The sequence below is a fragment of the Penicillium griseofulvum genome, assembly GCF_001561935.1.
Source record: "Penicillium griseofulvum strain PG3 chromosome Unknown contig_80, whole genome shotgun sequence".
NCBI classification, from domain to species: Eukaryota; Fungi; Ascomycota; class Eurotiomycetes; order Eurotiales; family Aspergillaceae; genus Penicillium; species Penicillium griseofulvum.
The window spans coordinates 562,336-582,913 of record NW_024467471.1 but is presented as its reverse complement, the minus strand read 5'-3'; the positions used below and the strand labels follow the sequence as shown (position 1 = coordinate 582,913).

At 48.6% G+C, this 20,578-nt stretch overlaps 8 protein-coding genes across 8 annotated transcripts; 5 read left to right on the top strand and 3 right to left on the bottom strand.

The window, feature by feature from the left end:
- Positions 1-1,310: 1,310 nt before the first annotated feature.
- Positions 1,311-3,014, top strand: PGRI_012540 (uncharacterized protein; the record flags this gene model as incomplete). Its single annotated transcript, XM_040788967.1, has 1 exon — positions 1,311-3,014. The coding sequence occupies one exon, from the start codon at positions 1,311-1,313 to the stop codon at positions 3,012-3,014; it is 1,704 nt and encodes a 567-aa protein (XP_040645920.1).
- Positions 3,015-3,200: 186 nt separating this feature from the next.
- On the bottom strand, positions 3,201-4,421 carry PGRI_012530 (WD-repeat containing protein SWD2; the record flags this gene model as incomplete). The annotated part of the gene is made up of 3 exons (XM_040788966.1): positions 3,201-3,979; positions 4,035-4,260; positions 4,317-4,421. The coding sequence occupies 3 exons, from the start codon at positions 4,419-4,421 to the stop codon at positions 3,201-3,203; spliced, it is 1,110 nt and encodes a 369-aa protein (XP_040645919.1).
- A 528-nt stretch (positions 4,422-4,949) lies between these two features.
- PGRI_012520 (putative mitochondrial oxaloacetate transporter (Oac)) lies at positions 4,950-6,176 on the top strand (the record flags this gene model as incomplete). The annotated part of the gene is made up of 6 exons (XM_040788965.1): positions 4,950-4,966; positions 5,032-5,106; positions 5,168-5,297; positions 5,356-5,827; positions 5,882-6,027; positions 6,084-6,176. The coding sequence occupies 6 exons, from the start codon at positions 4,950-4,952 to the stop codon at positions 6,174-6,176; spliced, it is 933 nt and encodes a 310-aa protein (XP_040645918.1).
- A 1,530-nt stretch (positions 6,177-7,706) lies between these two features.
- Positions 7,707-9,156, top strand: PGRI_012510 (ribonucleotide-diphosphate reductase subunit RNR2; the record flags this gene model as incomplete). Its single annotated transcript, XM_040788964.1, has 4 exons — positions 7,707-7,736; positions 7,824-8,063; positions 8,165-8,498; positions 8,552-9,156. The coding sequence occupies 4 exons, from the start codon at positions 7,707-7,709 to the stop codon at positions 9,154-9,156; spliced, it is 1,209 nt and encodes a 402-aa protein (XP_040645917.1).
- Positions 9,157-9,609: 453 nt separating this feature from the next.
- On the bottom strand, positions 9,610-10,195 carry PGRI_012500 (SRP9/SRP21 family protein; the record flags this gene model as incomplete). The annotated part of the gene is made up of 2 exons (XM_040788963.1): positions 9,610-10,014; positions 10,124-10,195. 2 exons carry the CDS (start codon positions 10,193-10,195, stop codon positions 9,610-9,612), a joined length of 477 nt encoding a protein of 158 aa, XP_040645916.1.
- An 866-nt stretch (positions 10,196-11,061) lies between these two features.
- Positions 11,062-11,745, top strand: PGRI_012490 (uncharacterized protein; the record flags this gene model as incomplete). Its single annotated transcript, XM_040788962.1, has 1 exon — positions 11,062-11,745. The coding sequence occupies one exon, from the start codon at positions 11,062-11,064 to the stop codon at positions 11,743-11,745; it is 684 nt and encodes a 227-aa protein (XP_040645915.1).
- Positions 11,746-12,398: 653 nt separating this feature from the next.
- On the top strand, positions 12,399-12,827 carry PGRI_012480 (EthD domain-containing protein; the record flags this gene model as incomplete). Its single annotated transcript, XM_040788961.1, has 2 exons — positions 12,399-12,763; positions 12,818-12,827. The coding sequence occupies 2 exons, from the start codon at positions 12,399-12,401 to the stop codon at positions 12,825-12,827; spliced, it is 375 nt and encodes a 124-aa protein (XP_040645914.1).
- A 602-nt stretch (positions 12,828-13,429) lies between these two features.
- Positions 13,430-17,569, bottom strand: PGRI_012470 (Oxo-4-hydroxy-4-carboxy-5-ureidoimidazoline decarboxylase; the record flags this gene model as incomplete). The annotated part of the gene is made up of 7 exons (XM_040788960.1): positions 13,430-15,092; positions 15,285-15,797; positions 15,982-16,142; positions 16,269-16,423; positions 16,564-16,642; positions 17,019-17,118; positions 17,172-17,569. The coding sequence occupies 7 exons, from the start codon at positions 17,567-17,569 to the stop codon at positions 13,430-13,432; spliced, it is 3,069 nt and encodes a 1,022-aa protein (XP_040645913.1).
- Positions 17,570-20,578: the final 3,009 nt, after the last annotated feature.

The window sequence follows — 20,578 nt, the reverse complement described above, 5'->3', positions numbered from 1 at the left end:
ACCCCCCACTTTCAACATGAATGAGTTAATGGTGTCTGCAAATTTACCAGAACATGTTTTCCCCTTGCACACCTTCAAGTCAGCCACGGACTACTTCAAAGCCCTTGCTATGCAACATCTCCTCCATCTACGATTACAGGAATGAGATGCTGTTAGTGGCGAGGAGGATTGCCGAAGGAAATTCATCGCTCGTTGTTTGTTCCTGGATATCACAAAGAAACTATGCACCAAGCATCGCCGAGAACCATTTCGGCTATATTGTGATGACTTTCGTCCTTCAAACGTCTTTGTCGATCCCGATACTTCCCGTGTCTCGGGGGTTATTGAATGGGAGTTCACATATGCTACCCCTGCTGAGTTTACATGGGTAGCTCCTTGGTGGCTCTTGTTGCAAAGCCCGGAGGACTGGGAGGGTGCTCTCAATCTGTTTCTGGCTCGGTATTCCCCCAGGCTTCGTGCCTTTTTGGAAGTCAAGGCGAGCATGAAAGTAAGTTGATAGAACAACAACTACTTTCCGAGTCACAGCGCCTATCGCCACGGATGCGAGACTCTATGGAGACTGGGTTATTTTGGTTCTGCTTAGCAGCAAGATACAACTCCATGTTCGATAAAATCTATTGGACATTCATCGACCATCGGTATTATGGGACCTTTACTTCTCTTGATGACCGTATACAGCTTTTGGACCAAGAACAACAGCAAGAAATGAATGAGTTTGTGAAGATTAAGGTTAGCCAGAGAAAGGACGAAGAGAGTTTTGTCGATCACTATCCAATTGTTAGACTACTTGAGATGTGATTGTGTTGATACTCGAATTGTTATATAGAGAATTGGCCGAAACATTTTTAGGGCGTCTTCCTTAGTGTTTTTTGTTAACTTGATGTTATAAAAGGATACATACCACATGGCATCCCCATCTGTTTCCTCGAGACATCAACTGAAATATAACGTTTGAAGTATACAATTTCAAGTATACAAAAACATCCATAGGATTCCATCAAAAGTCCACGGGTGGAGCTTTAGCCCTAAACGATTTTGAGTCATACAGAGCCTCATAGCGCTAGTTTCATTTGTCCTCACATATAAATAGTTTCATTCCTACCTTGCAAATTAATACTCCCATGCTGAAAGGACCCTGAATTATTATGACTCGATAGCCCGATAAAGCTTATCGCACCTGCCCCGCAAAAACATAACTCCAACTTTCACCGCATATTTACCCAACCCTAGGACACACTATCCTGCTTATACGAAGCAGTATCACCATCCCCAGGTGTCACATGCATACAACCGGTGTCTAACAATGCACAATGGCACCAGATATGGATCCCCACAGCCCTGCAAACCCCTCCTCCACTTCCGACAAAGAGAGCGACAATGACAACACAAGCACAGCTACCGCGAAGCAAGAACCCCAATCCACAGAACCGAGTCCTAGAACAAGCACAACACTCTCAGCCCAACTGAAACAAGAATGTAACGACCTACTCTCCCAGATCGACGCCTACCAATCGCTGCTCGTGTGCACATTACGGAATCCACAGCTCGTCGAGGTGCGCCAATTCCGCTCTAGCGTACTCTCCGAGCTGAAGATGCTGGAGAAGCTGGGACGGCAGATTGAGGAGGCAATTGGAGGGACGAATCCTGGAGCAGAAACAAGGGTGGAAGACGGGGTAACGGAACAAGCCGGTGATCCTGAGATGGAAATGCGGTTGGTGCATGCGCTGCGCTCGTCGAATTTGCCGTTTTATCAGGCTGTCTGGAGGATTGCAAGTGGGTCTTGTTCTGGGCTGGTTGCACTGGGTAGGAGGTTTTACTGGGATGGGGAGACGAAGGTGACGGAGAGGAAGGGTGGGAAGGGGAAGGGAAAAGGTGGTGATGCGCAGGAGAAGCAGCCTAACAAAGACAAGCGCAAGAGTGTGTTTGTGGATATTGTGGCTGATGATGGGGAGGAGTGGGTAAAGGTGTCTACTATCTCTGAGAATCGGCTTTTGTTCGAAATGGCGAAGAAGGGATGGGAGGGTGATAGTGATGAGGATGAGTGGTCTGATGACGGGGGTGAAGGGAGGACTATTTTACAGAACTTTGATGATGATGATGGGGATGACGATGATGAGTTGGAGCTCATTAAGCTGGCCCGGGATCTAAGGAAAGCCTCTGATGCTACGCGCGTTAGATATAGACATCCTCGGCTACGGGTTGTTATACCTAAGATTGAAGAGGGAAGTGTTCCTGAAATTGACGCTGTTTTGAACGAAATGCGGAGCTATGGTATTCGGGTTGACTGCCAGGGAAGTCTGCCAGCAGAAACTCCCAGCGGGCTAGCCCATCTCCTGCCTCAGCCGTTCAAAAACTTCACTTCGACCCTGAATGTCGACTGCACTTTGCTCCTTGCCTTGGTATCTGACTTGTCTCACATCAAAGACATCCCGGTATCCCCCCATTTCCATAGAGCCATCGTTCGACAAATCGAAGTTGAGCAGGAAAAACCACTGCTCACTTCCGAACTCTGGCCGGCTATGGATGGTCGTGAGCTTGTATCCACCACAGAGGCTGCAGTGCGCTTCCGGGAAATTGTCGAGACCATTGGAACAGAAACAGAGAAGAGCCGGACTCACATGTTGCTGGGAGATCCACCATACGAACAACTCAGTCGTGAGGCTATTCTCCAGAAATTCCAGGAATTGTCTGATTATCAGGTGCCCACCGATTGGAAACTCCCCATCAAAGTTGTTGATGCCCAGCAAGTGATCGATGCGGCAAAAGCACAGGGTAACCTTCATCCAGTGGTACATGACGTCGGGGAAGGCCTGTCGGATATCAATCATAGCGTGTTTTTGTACGGTTGGGTCACCGGGTTGACGACCATTTCCAGCAATCGCACAATCGACAAGCAAATCGAAGTCACCGTCGAGGACAACAGGAAGGGCGATGATGACCTACAAGGCCCTGACGTTTGGATCTGTGACACAGCACGAAGTTTGGTGGGCAAAGACAAAGATCGAAAAGCATAAGCATAGAGGGTCGGCCATCTACTAGACGCGGAATAGAAAGCGATTTTCATAACCTTGACAACTTGTGCACGCGGCGCTATGGTTATCCAGGGCACAGTCATGTAGTGTATTTGTAGACAGTGATTGAGCGAGAGTTTGAGAGAAAATCGGAGATCTGGTCCTTTCCATCGTGTCATCAGATTTGATTTACTTCTCTGAGGATTTGCCGTGGTCGTCGGGGACATAGAAGATAATTTCCTTGTCGGCACTGGCGATCATGTTATAACGCGGGTTGTACTCTACCATGGACGCGCAGCTTGGAGCAGGCAACCTGGCTGAGGGCTGCAGTGTGAGGTCTCCCCCGCCGATCTGTCCCAAGTCCCACACGAGCATACCGTGCTGGTCACCATTACCTCCAATAACGTATCGACCATCGGGACTAAAACAAGCGTCGCCTTGTCCGAGAGGCTTGCCAGTCGTGGACACTGGTGCAGCACGACCAGACGGTCCACTCTTCCCGGCCAAGAAGGCCTTGAGGGTGCCATCGAAGGCATCTAGAACAAAGTGACCATGGTAGTCTGTTCCCACCATTAGATATTTTCCATCGTTGGAGAACTCCAATCGAGTCCATCCACGTCCCCGCGTTGACGGTGTGAATCTCTCCTCATATGGGGCAAGGTCGAAGGTGGAGAAAGGCGACTTATCAAAGTTGCGGAAGTCGTAAAGAAGGACTGCAGCTGTGGATTGAGACGCGATTGCAATGACCGAACCCGAAGGATCAAAGGCAGCAAGGTACGGTGTCGCAAGGTTGAGTTTGCCCTGCGGATTTCTCGAATTCAGGTCCCACAACGTCACGGTGTCATCCTTAGAGCAGGACATGAAGGCGTCGCTTGCGGGGGATTGAGCTAGGCAAGTTACTTGGTCATTATTGCCGGTGAAATATCGTATGTATCCCTCATTGTGAAGGTCCAGTAACCGCAAATTATCTGTAAATGGTGAGCTAGGTGGCTAAAAGCAAGGCCATTCATTTCAGTCACATACTATCAATCTTGGTACTCGCATGGAGGACCTGCCGAGAGTGATGGGTGAATCTAGCAAGATGAACACCGTACTTCTTGCTGGCAACGGACTTGTTAAATTTTCCCTCCTTCACATCATAAACATGCATACTGTCATCGTTGCCGGCGCCGATCAGAACGTCGCCCTGGTCGTCAAAGTCCAGAGAGGTCACGTATTTGGACGGGTCCTTTTTACAAGGGTAGAATCCCTGTAGATAGGCGTTATTAAAATGGCGCCATAAATTCAATGTGCACTTGAACCTACCTTGGATGGTCGGAAAGTCTCAATAATATCCGTGATTTTCTGCGACTTGAGGGGAGCTTGGGCGGCGGCCGGACCCTGCTGAGGAGTTGATTGGCCTTCGGTCATGGCGATATGATTGACCGATGAAGTGAGATAGTAATATTTTAAATTGTAGGAAATTGCAAATTTCAAATAACAAAGCGAACAGACTGTGAGAAAGAGGATAGAGCTAGGACAATAGAAATGATAAGCTCCGAGGTGAAGCTCCGCGATTGGGCTTTTTTGCGCGCCTCACCGCCTCAGCTGACATAAAAACCCCGGGGCCGACGCCGGAGGTGCCAGGCCCAATTGACCAATGAGCGTTGACCCGAGTTCACTTCGCCGCATGTAAGCTTTCCAAGGTTCATGCTCGCGGTTATCTCGGACGTACTAACTTGACTTCTTCAATATCTAGACCTGTGTGAAAATTTGTGCATTCGTTCCTTCTTCGCATTTCTTAAGCTGTGACCTGGTTGCATAGCCTCAAGAAATTGCACATATCAAACAGAATCTCCGCTTCTGGCCGCACTCATTTCAATCCTGCGGGTCCGATCTTCCTCCGCTAACCGACACACCTGAGCACACGCACAGTCACAAGATCACATATAAGAGTCCATGGCTACTACTGGAGGGTATGTTATACCAAGGCGCGGGAGGGTGTACAAGGCCTGCGCTAACAGCAATTATGGTTGAACAGCGCGTTCATTGCAGGTGGCATTGCAGCATGCGGTGCAGTCACCGTCACCCATAGTTTCGAGACGGTCAAGATCCGGTTGGTTTTCTAATACTCCAGGTATCCTACCATAATGCTAATGGCTATTATTGGCTATAAGGCTTCAATTGCAGGGTGAATTGCAGACCAAAAACCAGGCAGTGAAGTTGTACAAGGGGCCACTGCACGGCATCAAAGTCATTTTGCAGAATGAAGGACCTCGGGGTTTGTTCAGGGGTATTGGATCTGCAGTATGTGATGTACCCTGAAATTGCATATAAAGGCCAAGCTAACATCCGAGTCATGTAGTATATTTACCAGGTCTTGCTTAACGGCTGCCGTCTGGGCTTCTACGAACCTATCCGCTCGACCCTCACAACTGCCGTTTACAATGACCCCAAGGTCCAATCCCTCGCTGCCAATGTTGTAGCAGGAGCTGCTTCAGGTGTCATTGGTGCCGCGGCGGGGTCGCCTTTCTTCCTTGTGAAAACCCGTCTCCAGTCCTACTCACCGTTCCTCCCCGTCGGCACCCAGCACACATATAAAAACTCCTTTGACGGCCTTAGCAAGATTTACAAGGGCGAAGGCATCAAGGGTATCTATCGTGGTGTCGGTGCCGCTATGATCCGTACTAGTTTCGGTAGTGCCGTGCAGCTCCCCACATACTTCTTTGCCAAGCGCCGTCTGACCCGCCACCTGGGTATGGAGGAGGGTCCCGCTTTGCATCTGGCTAGTAGCGCAGCTTCTGGCTTCGTTGTGTGCTGCTTCATGCACCCGCCTGGTATGGTATCTCGAACATAGGCTATATGTTCTTCGCTGACTGTCTTTTCTCTAGACACAATCATGGCTCGTATGTACAACCAGACAGGCAACCTGTATGGTGGTGTATTGGATTGCTTGCTCAAGACTATCCGCACCGAGGGTCCCCTTGCTATCTATAAGGGCTTCTTCGCTCATCTTGCCCGCATTCTTCCCCACACCGTAAGTGACAGGAGTTGAACCTTGCTTTATCATTCGTGGACTAACCCCGCCTCTAGATCTTGACTCTCAGTCTGGCTGAGCAGACTAACAAGCTGATGCGCCGTGTCGAGGACCGGATCCTGCCCGACTCATTCCGTGAGGGAATTTAAGCAACTCGTATATATTTGAAGGGATCTTTCTTATTCCAAGATCCATTACCAGTATCTGCATTGCCTGGCTGGGGTTTCTTTTGTGCCACACAATTGCTTCTAACTGGGCATATATTTGGCGTTTGGTAGAGTAAACTGTTATTTCAAAATTCGAGAGTCTGTACATATTGTTCATATATCGCAAGCTTTGGAAATATTTCTGGTGTATGCCTTGACATTATTCAACTTAACAATCGGTTTCCCGGACACAGCTTGCAAAACACGAGAACGCGCTATCACGTGGTGATGCAAGGTACCCCCCTACTACATCCCACTACTAGTCCACTAGCTCAGAAGTATGTGGTGGTTGCCAGTGCACCGAGAGCTCAAACTTGGATATGTCGATGAGCACTTGCAAGGGATTACTCGCCACATTGCATGAAACCCTTGGGAATAGTGTCAATGCACCGTATATTATGTAAACGACCTTTGTCTTTGTGTGGAGTAGGCCGTATATCCGAATGCAACTCAATGCATAAAACGGCTAAACAAAGGCCCCTAACGTTAAGAGATACCGTGTGGCTGCCTAGGCGTGACGCAACAAAGATGATCGATGATCCACTCCCAGAACCTTCCCTTTGTAGCAAAGCGTATGTTCGAGGTAGAAGCTCCTTCATTCCTAAGACTTGACAGGAGCCACATGTTTCTCTTGAAGCCCTACGGATTACAGATGCCGAACTTAAGATGTACCTAGCAAGGCCCAACATACATGTACGGAGTACGGAGTACGGAATATGAAGTACAGCATACGTACAGAATGGACGCGTGTGGGGAGCTGAGCCCTTGCATGAAAGAGAACCATAAATTGGCGAATGAGATGCTAATGCCTAGATCTAGACCAATAACAAAAACCAATAAGATCCGTAAATCCGGATTATTTTTCTCGTCGCGTCGCGCGTTTTTGTGGATTATCAGGCTTATCTGATCATGATCAATAGTGGAGACGGAAAATTGGAGACGCGTGGAAATTGTTGATGTCTTAGATTATAGGCTTTATGGCCGTGGCAATTGTTGCATTAGATATTGGTTATTCCTTATGTATTATAGTAAAGTATCAAAAGATTCGAGAAGTACATGTATACAGATGCAGATAAGATCGGAATCTAAATCTACGGAGCACATCTATATTGACATGCACAAGAATGGAGCTGGAATGGATCAATGGAGCAACGGAGCTGCAATGGAGCCAAGGAAGTATCCTTTCGGATGTTGCTGGGAGCCAAGTGGCATGAGAAATTGTCGCCCAAATAGGAAAGGAGGGCTGGGAAAAACTAAGGTTGACGCGCCGAATGTTACCTAATCAGGGCGCGCAGTCACGTGCGACGTGACTTAGCACGTCGCGCTAAAGAGAAATCGGCAGTACTTAATCGACTTTCTCTTCCCTCGTTCAACTCCAAATTTCCCATCCCACTCTCAAAGCTTCAGTATCATTCTTACTTGCTGTTGTTCACATTGTTTCTGTGATATTATATTCCTCACATACTTGTTCCAATGGCCGCCCAAGTCACTCCCTCGAAACAGGTTCGTGATGTCACGCTTCTCGCCTCTTGCCTCTTCGCGTCAGACGCGTCGTGAACTTCGTTCAAGCTAACATTCATTCTTCCTTAGGCTGCTTCCTCCCTCGAGAACCTCAAGATGAGTGATTCACTTATCAAGAAGCTCGACTTCCAGTCGGTTGGCAAGGAGAACGCGCCTGCGTCTCTCAAGCCCGTCGACGCCTCCATCGAGAAGCCCACCGAGAAGGCTCTCGCGACCAAGCCTCTTAGCATCAAGGAGATGGAAGCTCAAGAGCCCCTCCTTCAGGAGAACCCCCACCGTTTCGTCATGTTCCCTATCAAGTACCACGAGGTAAGTCACGTCGTCGACGCGTTTCACGCGTAAAGTGGATATCGTCAATGATATTTTCCCATCATGAACATCGAAGCTAATCATAGCCCTCATTGCAACAGATCTGGCAAATGTACAAGAAGGCCGAAGCTTCTTTCTGGACCGCCGAGGAGATTGATCTCTCCAAGGATCTTCACGACTGGCACAACCGCCTGAACGATGATGAGCGTTACTTCATCTCCCACGTTCTGGCCTTCTTCGCCGCCTCCGACGGTATTGTCAACGAGAACCTTGTCGAGCGTTTCAGTTCAGAGGTTCAGATTCCCGAGGCCCGTTGCTTCTACGGCTTCCAGATCATGATGGAGAACATCCACTCCGAGACCTACTCTTTGCTCATCGACACCTACATCAAGGAGCCCAAGCAGCGCACCTACCTCTTTGATGCCATTGACACTAGTAAGTGCTTCTCCCATTGAATTTTTTGTTCTATTGTCTAACCTGGCATTTAGTTCCCTGTATTACTAAGAAGGCCAACTGGGCCCTCCGCTGGATCAACGACCGCGAGTCAACCTTCGCTTCGCGTCTGGTTGCCTTCGCCGCTGTTGAGGGTATCTTCTTCTCCGGCTCATTCGCCTCCATCTTCTGGCTGAAGAAGCGTGGCTTGATGCCCGGTCTCACTTTCTCCAACGAGCTCATCTCTCGTGACGAGGGTCTCCACACTGACTTCGCTTGCCTGCTCTTCTCCCACATGAACCACCGCCCCGACCCCAAGATCGTTCAGGACATCATTGTCGAGGCCGTCGGCATCGAGCAGGAGTTCCTGACTGACGCTCTTCCCTGCGGTCTTCTTGGCATGAACTCCAAGCTGATGTGCGAGTACATTGAGTTCGTCGCTGACCGCCTGCTGGTGGCCCTCGGCAACAAGAAGTACTACAACGCTACCAACCCCTTCGACTTCATGGAGTCCATCTCCCTGGCTGGCAAGACCAACTTCTTCGAGAAGCGTGTCGGTGACTACCAGAAGGCCGGTGTCATGGCCAGCACCAAGCAGGAGGTCAACGCTGAGGGCGAGAAGGTCGTAAGCGAAGGTCTCAACTTCGATGAGGACTTCTAGATGACGTCCTTCTCTCTTCCCTCTTGTGTTGTTTTATACCCTCTCCCCTTTCACGTGATATTATGTCGTTTCCTTATTCTGTTTTATTGATTGATGCAATTTCCGTTCGATGGCTCGCATGGGAATGGCGTTTTTTGCTTGTCTTTCTTTTTTCTTGTCCCATCCTGGACTATTATGTCCATGGATGGCAAATTCTCTGTATCTAGATCTTTAAATCATATTCAATGTGTCTCTGCATATGTCTGTTTGTAGAGAACAATGATGCCTTTGAATATATCAATTGACCAATCTCATCCTTACGCAATACTTCAAACTCTTGAAACTCCATTTAATCGTTGGATTAGCATAGCCTGAACTCGACGGTATCTGGTATCTCATTCCCGTAATACCTCACATCTATGAATGCATCACAAGCCGAAAAGCATAAAGCAAATGAATTCCAACCCAATTGATTTACCGCTTTCCCTTCTTCTTCGTCTTCTTCCCACTCTGTCCCTGTCCAGACGTCTTACCAGCAACAGGCGTCTCCTCAGCAGGTGCATCAACCATCTCCACATCCGCAGCTGGCGCAGCAGCCGATAACCCCAATCCCGCTACATCAGCACCGGCAGCCAGCTTGCCCAGAGTGGTAATCAGACGTCCGACTTCCTGTAGCTTGTTTGTGCGGTAGTGAAGACAGATTCCGGTTGTTGGGTTAAATGTTTTCAAAGTCAGGGTTGCGATTGCGGTGGATGGTTGGGCAGGTGTGCTGGATTGACCGGCGGTGGCTTTGGCGTCTTTCCGCACTTGTGATTTTTGCGAGCGGGTTATGTTGCCTTTGCGGGTTGTGGGGAAGGAGTATTTTGTTACGATGCGAGTCTGGGGTTGTTAGTTTATGCTTGGATTTGGGGTTTGAGGTATTGGTTGTGGTCCGCTGGGGATGCGGTGTGGAAGATTGTGTGTCGTTGGGATATGAGCTTCTGCTTACTGTGTCTGGGTACGCTTGTAGTAACTGCGCGGACTGTTCCAGGTAGGCCTGGGAGGTGGGGAGGTAGGGCATTTTGGAGTGGCGAGGAGAGCTCGTGTGGGTTGAGAGGTGAGGTGGGATGAGGTTGTGGGGGGTCACGGGGAATGCGCAGAATTAAATATGGCGGATCAAAGGGGGATATCCGCTAGATTTTGAGGCTTGAGAGAAGAATTGGTTGGCGGGAGAGTTGGATGGAGAGAGTGTGGAGGTGTTATCAGTGTGCTGGCGGCTTTTTCCATGTCTTGGCATGGCCGACTATAGAACAACGAACTGTTGTTATTTATTCTTGGCTTTATAGGATTAGCAGATGAGGGGAATAAGTCTCTATCACATCTACTACCAATTTTAATACGTGGTTGATCGTAAATTGGCCAGAAATGGCTACCTATGTTCTTCTTTGAGGTTGGGTGTGACCTTTTTGGGAAGTTGATACAGTGAATGAGACCCGACTCAAACATTCCAGGCGATGGAAGTCATTGACTTTACTATAAGATTCGCCTAGCACATCTAGATTAAGATGAACCAGGGCACAGCTGTAGTTATGTCGGATTTCGTGTAAAATATCAATCGCGTTGAAAAGAACTAATTGCTTTGATCTTACCTCCAAGTACATCCCTCAGGGTAGGGTGACAAAACCCTATGATTCAATAGCAGCAGCAAATACATTCATTTATACATGTAGTTATACACAACGTAATCGAAATGTTAGTGCATCTATAATATCCTATGATATATTCGCCAAATATAGAAACTCATAAGGTTCATAAGGTTCGCAACTTTTTTGAGTATACGACTCACAGCTTGATCATAAGTAACATTTGAAATAGTATGTAGACTGAGTTCTATTCCACTACTTCATCAATCCTATTCATAACTATCGTGTTCTTCACCAAAACACCATGAATCGTACCAGCGAACACAAATATCCTCAACCCCCAGGCTCTACCCAACTAGGAAATTTCGCAAAACTACCCCTCGAAATCCGTTTAATGATATGGGAAAACCTATTCTACGACATCCACGCAGCCCCCCACATTTTATCCATCCTACGCTGCAACAGCCACCTCTACCAAGAGATATCCTCGCACGTCTACAGCGGAATGAAACACGAAATTCGAATTTCCAGCACTAAGAGCCTAAAGTGGCTATACGTCCGTTTGATCTCCAAACGAATGCCCGCAAAATGGCGGGGACTGGAGAATATCAAAGCTGTCCAAAAACATCTTACCAACTTCCCACACGATAAAATTAAAGGGAAAGAGATATTCGTCAACATTATACTCTCCTCCCGCAACGATATCGACCAAATGATGCAACTAGAAGATAAAGCTAACAGACTCGTCGATATTCTGGAAGCTGTGCCTGTTGTGCCTACAGTGTTGGTGAGCTTATTGGAAGAAAATGCGAAGTATATCAACTACACGGAGGAGGTACCACCTGAATACAAATTCTGGACTATCCCATTCATGGGCCTTTCAAACTGGCACTTTCGAGTATCGATGCGTCTTTCTGATGTGGTAACAAGCAAGAGAAAGGATCCAGATTGTTCTCTTATGAATAAACCGATAAAAGATGAGGTATGAAATGACTGGTATTGTGCTACAAGCTAACTTGGGGGGTGTTGGAGAGTTCATGCTTGATTCGGGTTGTCAAAGACCATCCAGAAGCTAGCTTTGCCGGAGCAGTGTCCAGCTACCTCGTTTCTCGGGCAGTTTCGAGTGATGCACAATGTATGGAATGAGTATATCCAAGGTAATAATGGAAGATACTTGTGTATGCCAGATATACTGAACATTCTCTACTAAGCCATACATATCGCTGATAAGCTTGCGACTCTAGGGTATGACTGAGTTTTTTTTCTCGTCTACCCAAGCTAGTATACTTGCCCGAATAATCAAAAGCAGTCCCAGAAACACTAATCAGATAATACCAGTACCCATAACTTAGATGATCTGCTGATTGTATCCGTTCATCATTACCAGTTAAGGAAATCAGCTACACACGGTCCCTCCAAATCATGTCAGCTTACCCACGAAAGCCCTAGAAGCTACAAGAAGCTACAGGAAACCAGGAACATACTAGAATCTACAAGGGGGCTCTAGAAGCTACAAGAATCTTCCCAGATCTTACTATAGCCGTTATTGTATATATAACTACCTACCTCCGTTGCTGGTAGAAGCCTTCTTTACCAGACTCCTAACTTCTCATAACCACTTACAAACCCTAAACCAACACGATGGTATACCGCATAATGGTCTTCGCACCACGCAAATCAAATATCACACACGAGGAATTCAAATCCCGCTACGAGCAGCACATGCGCATGGTAGCGGGTCTCTGTGGCGATGCAGCACCCCTCTCACACACACGATCGTATCTGAAGCATGACGGATCTAATCCGATACTGCTGGCAGGAAGCGTCGACGAGACCTATGATGCTGTGGTGACTATGTCATTTGAGGATGAGGCTGGGTTTGGAAGATTCTGTCAGGCGTTGGATACGCCGGAGGCTAAGGCTATGATTGAGGCTGATGAGGCGGGATTTTGGGATCGGGAGAGGATGAAGGTTATGGTTGTTGAGGATGTGAGGGAGGGGTTGGAGTAAGTGAGTCATTGGGTGAGTTGATGAATTACTACATGTCTATCTACACCTAGGGAAGCATAGGAAACAGCTATACGAGTCTGATCTCATTGCACGAAACAAGTCCTGGTACAGTAGTATTCGAATTCAGTTATACCTTCAAACTCTTGCGACTTGCTTCACGGAAAATAAATCCGATGATCAGTGCTAAATAATGAATACAGAGAGATGATCAGGCTGAGGGACTCCGCCGAATACAAAATTCTATTAAGGGTTCCATAGGCGTTTAAGATATTTTGATAATATTTGGTAGCATTTACGCGTGCTTTCTTGTAACAGATATCAGTCGGGGCGGAGTTTCAAGCAAGGGCCGTTTTGCTTTACTTTTCTACTTTATATAACCATGAATCAACATCTATATCCCGAAGAGCTGCTCTCCAAACGGTAAGTCACGTATCATTACCAGAACAGTTCTGCCAAAACTTGAAGGTGGTGATCCAGAACGACTTATTTTCCGGGGATCAAGTCGCAAGAGTGTGGAGGTATAACTGATTCCGAATACTACTGTATCATAAAATGTACACATTAAACAAAACATATCGACATAACTACATAACACCCAATATGTAAAACGCCATCTATCGTACATCCCATCATAGATCGTAGATCATAGCACGTAAATGCACTCAAGAAACAGGCCGATGACACTCCGAACAGATAAGTTTCTGCTTCCCATCCCTCCCCTTGACACTGCGGAAACTCGTCCCGCGACAATTATCACACTTAAGCACGTCCTCCTCTGGATCACCTGTCGATGTGGTATAGTCACTACTCAGCACGCTAGCGCCCGAATTCGCGCGATCGCGCGACGGGATTCTATCCGGTTTGAGAAAGTCATTCGAGTGTCGGGATTGCATGGCTAGCGCATCGTTCGTGATCTTGTTCCAGTACGCGTAGCTGCGGTCGCCCTGTAGCCAGAGCGGGTTGTCCTGTGCTTTACCGCTGGCTAGGAGGTCCACGGATGAAGCGGGTTTTGAGGGTTGGGCTTGGGAGGTTGAGGGGTTTGCAAGGCCGGTTCCGTTTGCCATGCTCGCGCCATTTGTGCCGTTGCTGTCGGGGCGGGGTAGGCGCGGTGATGGGGGTGGGGATGTAGCGACGACTGATAGTGATTCGTGGGGGGCGAGGCTTGAAGGTCGAGATGAGGCCAGTCTGACAATTGCTGGGCGGTGCTGAGGGGACGGGCTGCGGGTTTGGATGCCGGAGCGGGAGCCTTCAGTGCTGGAGCGGCCATGGCGGACGACGGAGTTTCGCCATGAGACGATGCGCTCGGATGGGGTTTTATGGGTGGATTCCTTTCCGATTGAGGAGGCTGCGCTGCGGCGTGCGGAGTTGGAGCGGCCTAGGATCCGGCGTGAGATGGTGGAGTTGTTGTCCCAGTTTTCGTAGCGTCGTTTTTGATACGCGCAGTCTTGTCGAAGGACTTTGATCTTGCCGGAGTAGTCGGCTATCACGATGATCTCTCCGCCTGGATGTTTGGATCGCGCGAGGTATGAGGGTGATTCGTGGGCCATTTTGCTGACGATCGATAGGCGAGGTGCTGATGCAGAGCGCTTATGAGGTTTCCCGTCCTCTTTGCTTAGATCTGTTGACTCTGGACCCATCAGAGCTACCGGCGGTGGGTTGCAGATGTCGTAGATTGGATCTTCTGATAGCGCCAGGACCTGTTTTGTTTGAATCGGTGCCATGATTGCAGATGTTACCATCGCAGACTGTGTCTCGAATACCTCCACAGGCTGCTTTTCGGAATCTCGTTGCACACATCCAACTGGCCACACGTATGCCCTGCGATCCTCACTTCCACATATGATGTACTTGCCGTCATTGGTGAATGTAGCTCTAATTTGGCTGCAAGTGTTCTCGTTACCGCGGAATTTAGCCTCCAATGATCGAGAATAGAAGTTATACAGCCTGATGCGGGAGTCGTTGCTAGTAACCAGTAACTTGATATCACTCTCGCCATTCCTAGCATCGTCCTTGGGTACAGTCATCGTATCTATTCCAGTGATTTTGCTACCCTTGGAGTTGCGCCCACGGGCCGATCGTACATGGATCTGGGCTGATACCTTTAGACCCTCTGTGTCATAGATGTTAAGCATGCCATTCAAACATCCGGCAATGGAGTATCGGCCATCGGGGGTAAATGCCACCGCAGTAATCATATCGGGCACAGCAGTCACAAAAGCCACGCTCTTATCTGGGATGCTCCAGAGTCGCAGTTTGGTATCGAGAGATCCAGCAAGGAAAAAGCGATCGTCACGCGGGTGGAATTGAATCGAAGTCACAAAATCACTGTGTTGAAAACAGCAAAGACATTCCGGTCGAGAAATATGCCATAGTCGCACTGTTTTGTCCATTGACGAGGAGAGTAGGAAGTTGTTCTGGCTCGCAGGTTAGCACAGCCTCTTCCTATCGAGTTGAATGTTGAGTATCCATACTTTACTCCAGCTCAGGTCCAATATACTTCCCGTGTGTCCTTCATACACCTGAACGGGGTTTGGTTGGAAAACAGGCGCCTTCAGGCCGGAATCATCTTGTGCGTCTACGGGTGTTACCTCTTCGTCCCCATTGGCATCCTCGCGCTCCTCCGGTGTAGAGATCACCGCCCATACTCGAACCTTCCGGTCCTGGCCAGCAGCCGCGAGATATTTACCATCTTTCGAAACCGTAAGTGCCCAGATGGCCTTTCCAACGTAATCGCCATTCTGTGGCAAGGCCGAGGACGTTGATATCCGTCTATCTGCGGGTTTGGTCGATGGGCCGCTGCCCTCCAGTTCCTGGGCCAGAAACACGCGGTTGAAGGTCTTATCCTTTTTGTGATGAGCCCGCACCTTCAAGTATTTTGATGGAGGAGGGTGTCGAGGTATGAATCCAATTGGATGCGAAGTGTCAATAGACATGCGGTGCGCTTCAGGTTCCGAGGTTTCATCTTCCGCCTCAACCGGCTGATCTATTTTCTTGGTTCCAATGATTCGGGTGAGGAAAGAAACACCTTTTCTGTAATTGGGAAGAGCAAATCTCAGGTCAGTCTCTGGTAATAAAATGGTATATTGTTGCGAGAGTCTTGGGGATAGATCTTTTCAAGTGAACTATGCGGGGGAGGCGCAAAGAAACCCCCGACAAGTTTGGGCGACACAAAGAGTCGGCGTAACTGGTCTCACAGCAAAGGCAAAGAACTTACTTCTTCTCTTTAGGAGGTTTTGAGGTAGGCAATGAATCTTTCCGGGTCGGGCTTCTCCCTGACTGGCTATACTCGGAGCCCACGGCCTCTGCTTCATATGAGGCTCTTCCCAGTAATTTCAGGGGAATGGTCTTTTGGGTATTGGTGCGTTGGATGATGTGCTACAAGGGCACGGCCCTCCTGTCAGCTTGGGTGCATTTCCGTATATGCATCTCGATGTGGGTTGCACAAATCAAACCACATGACAGAGCCGCGGGATGTGTCGATCAATTCGGGGGAGGGCTTACCTGCGATAACGGATCTATAGCACTTGACTCGGTCTTCTCGAGGGGAGTATTTGAGTTCGAGTCGCGTAAAGAGCTACCAATGGCTGAGCGCCTGGGATTCCGAGCATCTTGTAGACTATGGGTCGAGCCCGACGCGACATCCGATGTGGCCGATCCTGACAGTTCTGTCAGTATCTTCTCATGAGCATATGCTTTTTGTTCTTTTTGGCGCATGATAGGGGGGGCCATTGGCGCATTGAGGCCAGACCAGACCAGATTCAAATCTCATTGCAATCCGTCCAATTTTCCAACTTACCGGGGAATGTTGAGGTTCCGCGGGGGTTCGAATCGGTTATGGCGGGGGACGTCGCGACTGGTAGTTGGAGATTGTTTCCCTCCATGTATTCAGTCGCATGGGGGGTGGTAGACGAGAATATACAGATGCGCAATATGTACACTATTCACAAAGACCACAGAATAGAAAAAAGAAAAGAAAAGCAAAGCAAAGCGGCAAAGACCGGATAGCGCTAGATGACATCAATTTGGGGCGATGGTGGAGTGGACCCTTTTACTGTTGCTTAATTGCTTAATAAAATGTATCATATAGATAGAATGAGATAGAATATAGTATACTATAGAATATAGAATATAGAATATTAAATACTACTGCGAAGCTTTCTGGCTCGATCCTTTGCAATATCACACATTCCCTTCTATAAGTCAGTATAAAAAAAAATACAAAAATAAAACAAAATGATAAGAAAACATTACCTGAATGGTCTCTTCAATCTCTTTCTCCGCATTGGCCCGGTCAATGCGCTGGCGCATTTCGACCATAATCACATCGCGACTACGGCCATTAACAAATGTACTATATATCTCAGGTCAGTGTATTGTATAGACAAGTAAGAAACGTGGACCAACACAAATCGCAACCCTGGAAACTTCTCTTCGTATTCCGCATTCAGTGCTCGTAATTTTTCCGCTTGTTCCTCTGCACCTTCATTCAATTGGGCTTGTTCTTTTTTACTCAGCTCACTCAAATGTTCTGGGTTGGCTGGGGCCCGGCCAAGACGTGGATGCGATCCCAAAATACCAAAGAGGACATCTCGGTCAGTAGGTGAATTGGGGGCTGAGAGTGCAGACATGCGACCCCCTACTGCATCGATAAGGTTGGTGTATGAAGAGAAGGTTTGGTTGGCCAGCACAGGGATCATCAGTTTGTGGAGCTCTGGGGATGGTTCGAAGAGGGTATCGAGCACCCGAAGTTGGGTCTCTTGAGGCAGGGAAGGGATCGTCGATGGTGGGGGGAGGTCTGCCATTGTATATAGTTGAAGGAAAAGGATTGAATTAAAGTAGAGATGTCTGAGTAGATATATGTGAGTTCCCACTTTCTCGGAGGCCGCCGAGGCGGAGAACAGCGGGATATGTTGAAATGATACATTGATCTATTACTATATTATTATGGAGTTCCTATGTATCTTGAAACCATGAACTGTATATTTTAGTGTGTTTCATATGTTTACGGAGTACATGTTAATATTCGAACTCCTTACCCTAGTTAATATGTACAATCCCATTGACTCTAATGTACTATGTGCATTGAAAACTTTATAAATATTCAAGGACTTCAATAATTGAACTATATGTACTCTGTATATCTGTAAAATATCCCCTTCAATCCTTTTTTTTATTTTTATAGAAAGAACAAAAGGTGGAGCCAAGAGAATATATGGCCCCCCCTGAGAGAGTTCGCTGTTGAAACAAATCTGCACTTGATTGGGCTCTTAACTTTAGAATATCCGATTTTAGCCCACTTCACTATTTTCCTCCTATCTTTCTTTACATTTTCGGCTTTGCGCCTAATTCCGTTCTCCATGTGGACGCCATGTCTTTGAATGGGCTTGATACTGCCCCCGTCCTCGAAGCCTACCAAAGTGCCCTGGCCGACGCGGGCGGGTGGTAAGTTAAACCCCCTTTCGTGGTGTTTCAACCACTACAGATATATCAACTTCAACGTCACTGACATCCCCTGTCTATATTTCAGGTTTCTACTACACTATATTGCAAGAGATGAGGTTGCCCTCCATGAACGAGGCACCGGCGGGGTGCCCGAAATTAGGAATGCCATCGATGGCTACGAGGAATGCTCGCCGCTCTATGGCTTCCTTCAATACCGGCGCAGAAAAGTGATCATCCGCTACATGCCAGAGGGGTTATCCAGGCTTATACTCGGTATGTTAACCGGTTTTCTATAAGAAATTGGTCTAATCTGTTCCAGCTCGAAGCAATGTCCAATTCCAGTCCGTGACCGACAAGTTTACCCCAAACGACACTGTTCTCCCTCTCTCCAAAGCCTCCGATCTCACCGAAAGTGCCTTGTCCTCCGCTTGTCTTCTCCATACCGCTTCGACCTCAATTACCTCTTCTTCGAGCTCTCTGCGCCGCCGCCGGCTGATGGAAATCACGGAAGATGCCGAGGAAAATGGCACAAAGGATGAAGATTCAAAACCAACCCCATCTCCTCAGTCGGAAGCTCGACTCAAACCAAGGAGCGTCAGGTCGGAAGCTACTCTAGTGCCGTCTCCCATTGAAGCCCCCGTGGAACCAGAACTACCTCCAACATCACCAGAGAGCGAAAAGGCATCGATCGATCTTATGCCACCCCCATCTCGGGCGAGCTCCAGAGCCACAATCTCTCGAGGAAGTCCCATTGAACCACAATCTGCAATGTCCCCCAAGTCCATAAAATCAGATCGCTCTCGCTCCAGCTCCAGGTACCGAGCTATCTTGGATGAATTCCCCCGTCCTTCAGAGGATGTCCGGTTGTCAACTCAATCCAGTCGCCCCTCGCTCCGAGATTTGGAACGGGCCGCGGGGTACACTCCAAAGGTGAAGCTGGGCCCCCGTCCGTCTGTGGATAGCAACGGAAGGCCCCGTACAGCAGGCAGTTCTCGAAATGTAGACCAACGCCCCGTTGCATCCCTGCCAACAAATATGCGCACTTCTTCTGTGCGGAAGCAAAACGGTGACGCGCCCCGCCCTCGATCTCAGGGGAGCACTTTCGCAAATAAGCCCACTAGTCGTGTCCCACCAGTCCCACCTTTGCTAGTCCCACCCCCCTCTATTCCTATTTCGAGACCTCAACTTTCCCCTGGCGCCAAATCACTAGGAGCGTTGTCGACCTCCTCGGGATTGACCCCTGAGAAAGAACGTTTAATGAAGGCATTGCAGCAAAGAAGGAAGAATATGGCCAAGCGTGCGGAGGAAACGAACAAGAAGCAGGTCTCCGAGGAAGTAGAAGCCAAACCAGTGAAGGAAATTGCCAAGGAATTGGATGACGACAAAGAGAATCTCATTCAGATTCATTATCCTGATGCTGAAATGATGCTCTCTGAGGCCGAGACAATCCGACAAGACCAACACTCGCCCGTGCCTCCTGAGCCTACCCCTGAGCTTGTGCCCAAGTCAACCCTTGAACCCGCCTTCCAGCCTGTTTATGGTTCCACTCCTGAACTTGCCCCCGAACCCGTTCCTGAGGCCATTACTGAATCCGTTCCTGAGCTCGTTGTGGATGCAGTTGCTGAACCTATTTCCGAACCTGCTCCCCAAACTACGCTCGAACCTGTTGGTTCCGATACGGTTCTCGAACCCGCCTTTGAGCCTGTTCCCAAGCCCATTATTGAACATGCTCCTGAGCTGGTCGCCGAGGCAGTTGCTGAGCCCATTTCTGAACCTGCGCCTGAGCCTGTTAACCGAAATTCTGAAGCTGCCCTCGAATCAGTCGCCGAACCAGTCACCGAATCAATCGTTGAGTCTGCTGCGACGCCTAAGCCAGAGGAACCTTCTGAGCCCCTCGAGGCTAAATCAGAACCAATCGCCGATCTTCCTCTTGCCGACGAGGATGGTTCATCCTCTACCACAAATGTCGACAATGCTATCCCAGCTGATCGCGCTGCTACACCTTCAGAGACTGTCGAGGTGGAAACACTGCAGGCACCCCCTGAGGATGAAACACGCCCTGAGCACGAGGACCCCGCAATGCCCAGTCTCGCCCCACCTACCTTTAATCTTGATGTTCCACTTCAAAATGAGCCTTCGGACGTTCCGCGACCCGATCCAGGCATCCCTGAAACACGTATAGAAATTCCCCCAGTTGCACATGTGCCAACTGACGAGCTTTCTGAGGTGCCTATCTCAGAAAAGGTCGTTCAGGCGGGTTCCCTCCCCTCCGCACCCTCTATTACCCCCCCAGAGAGCACTGGCACGGAAACCCCAGCCGCCCCTGTCCGCGTCTCAATCGAAGTGGACGAGCAGACTCCTGATCACCC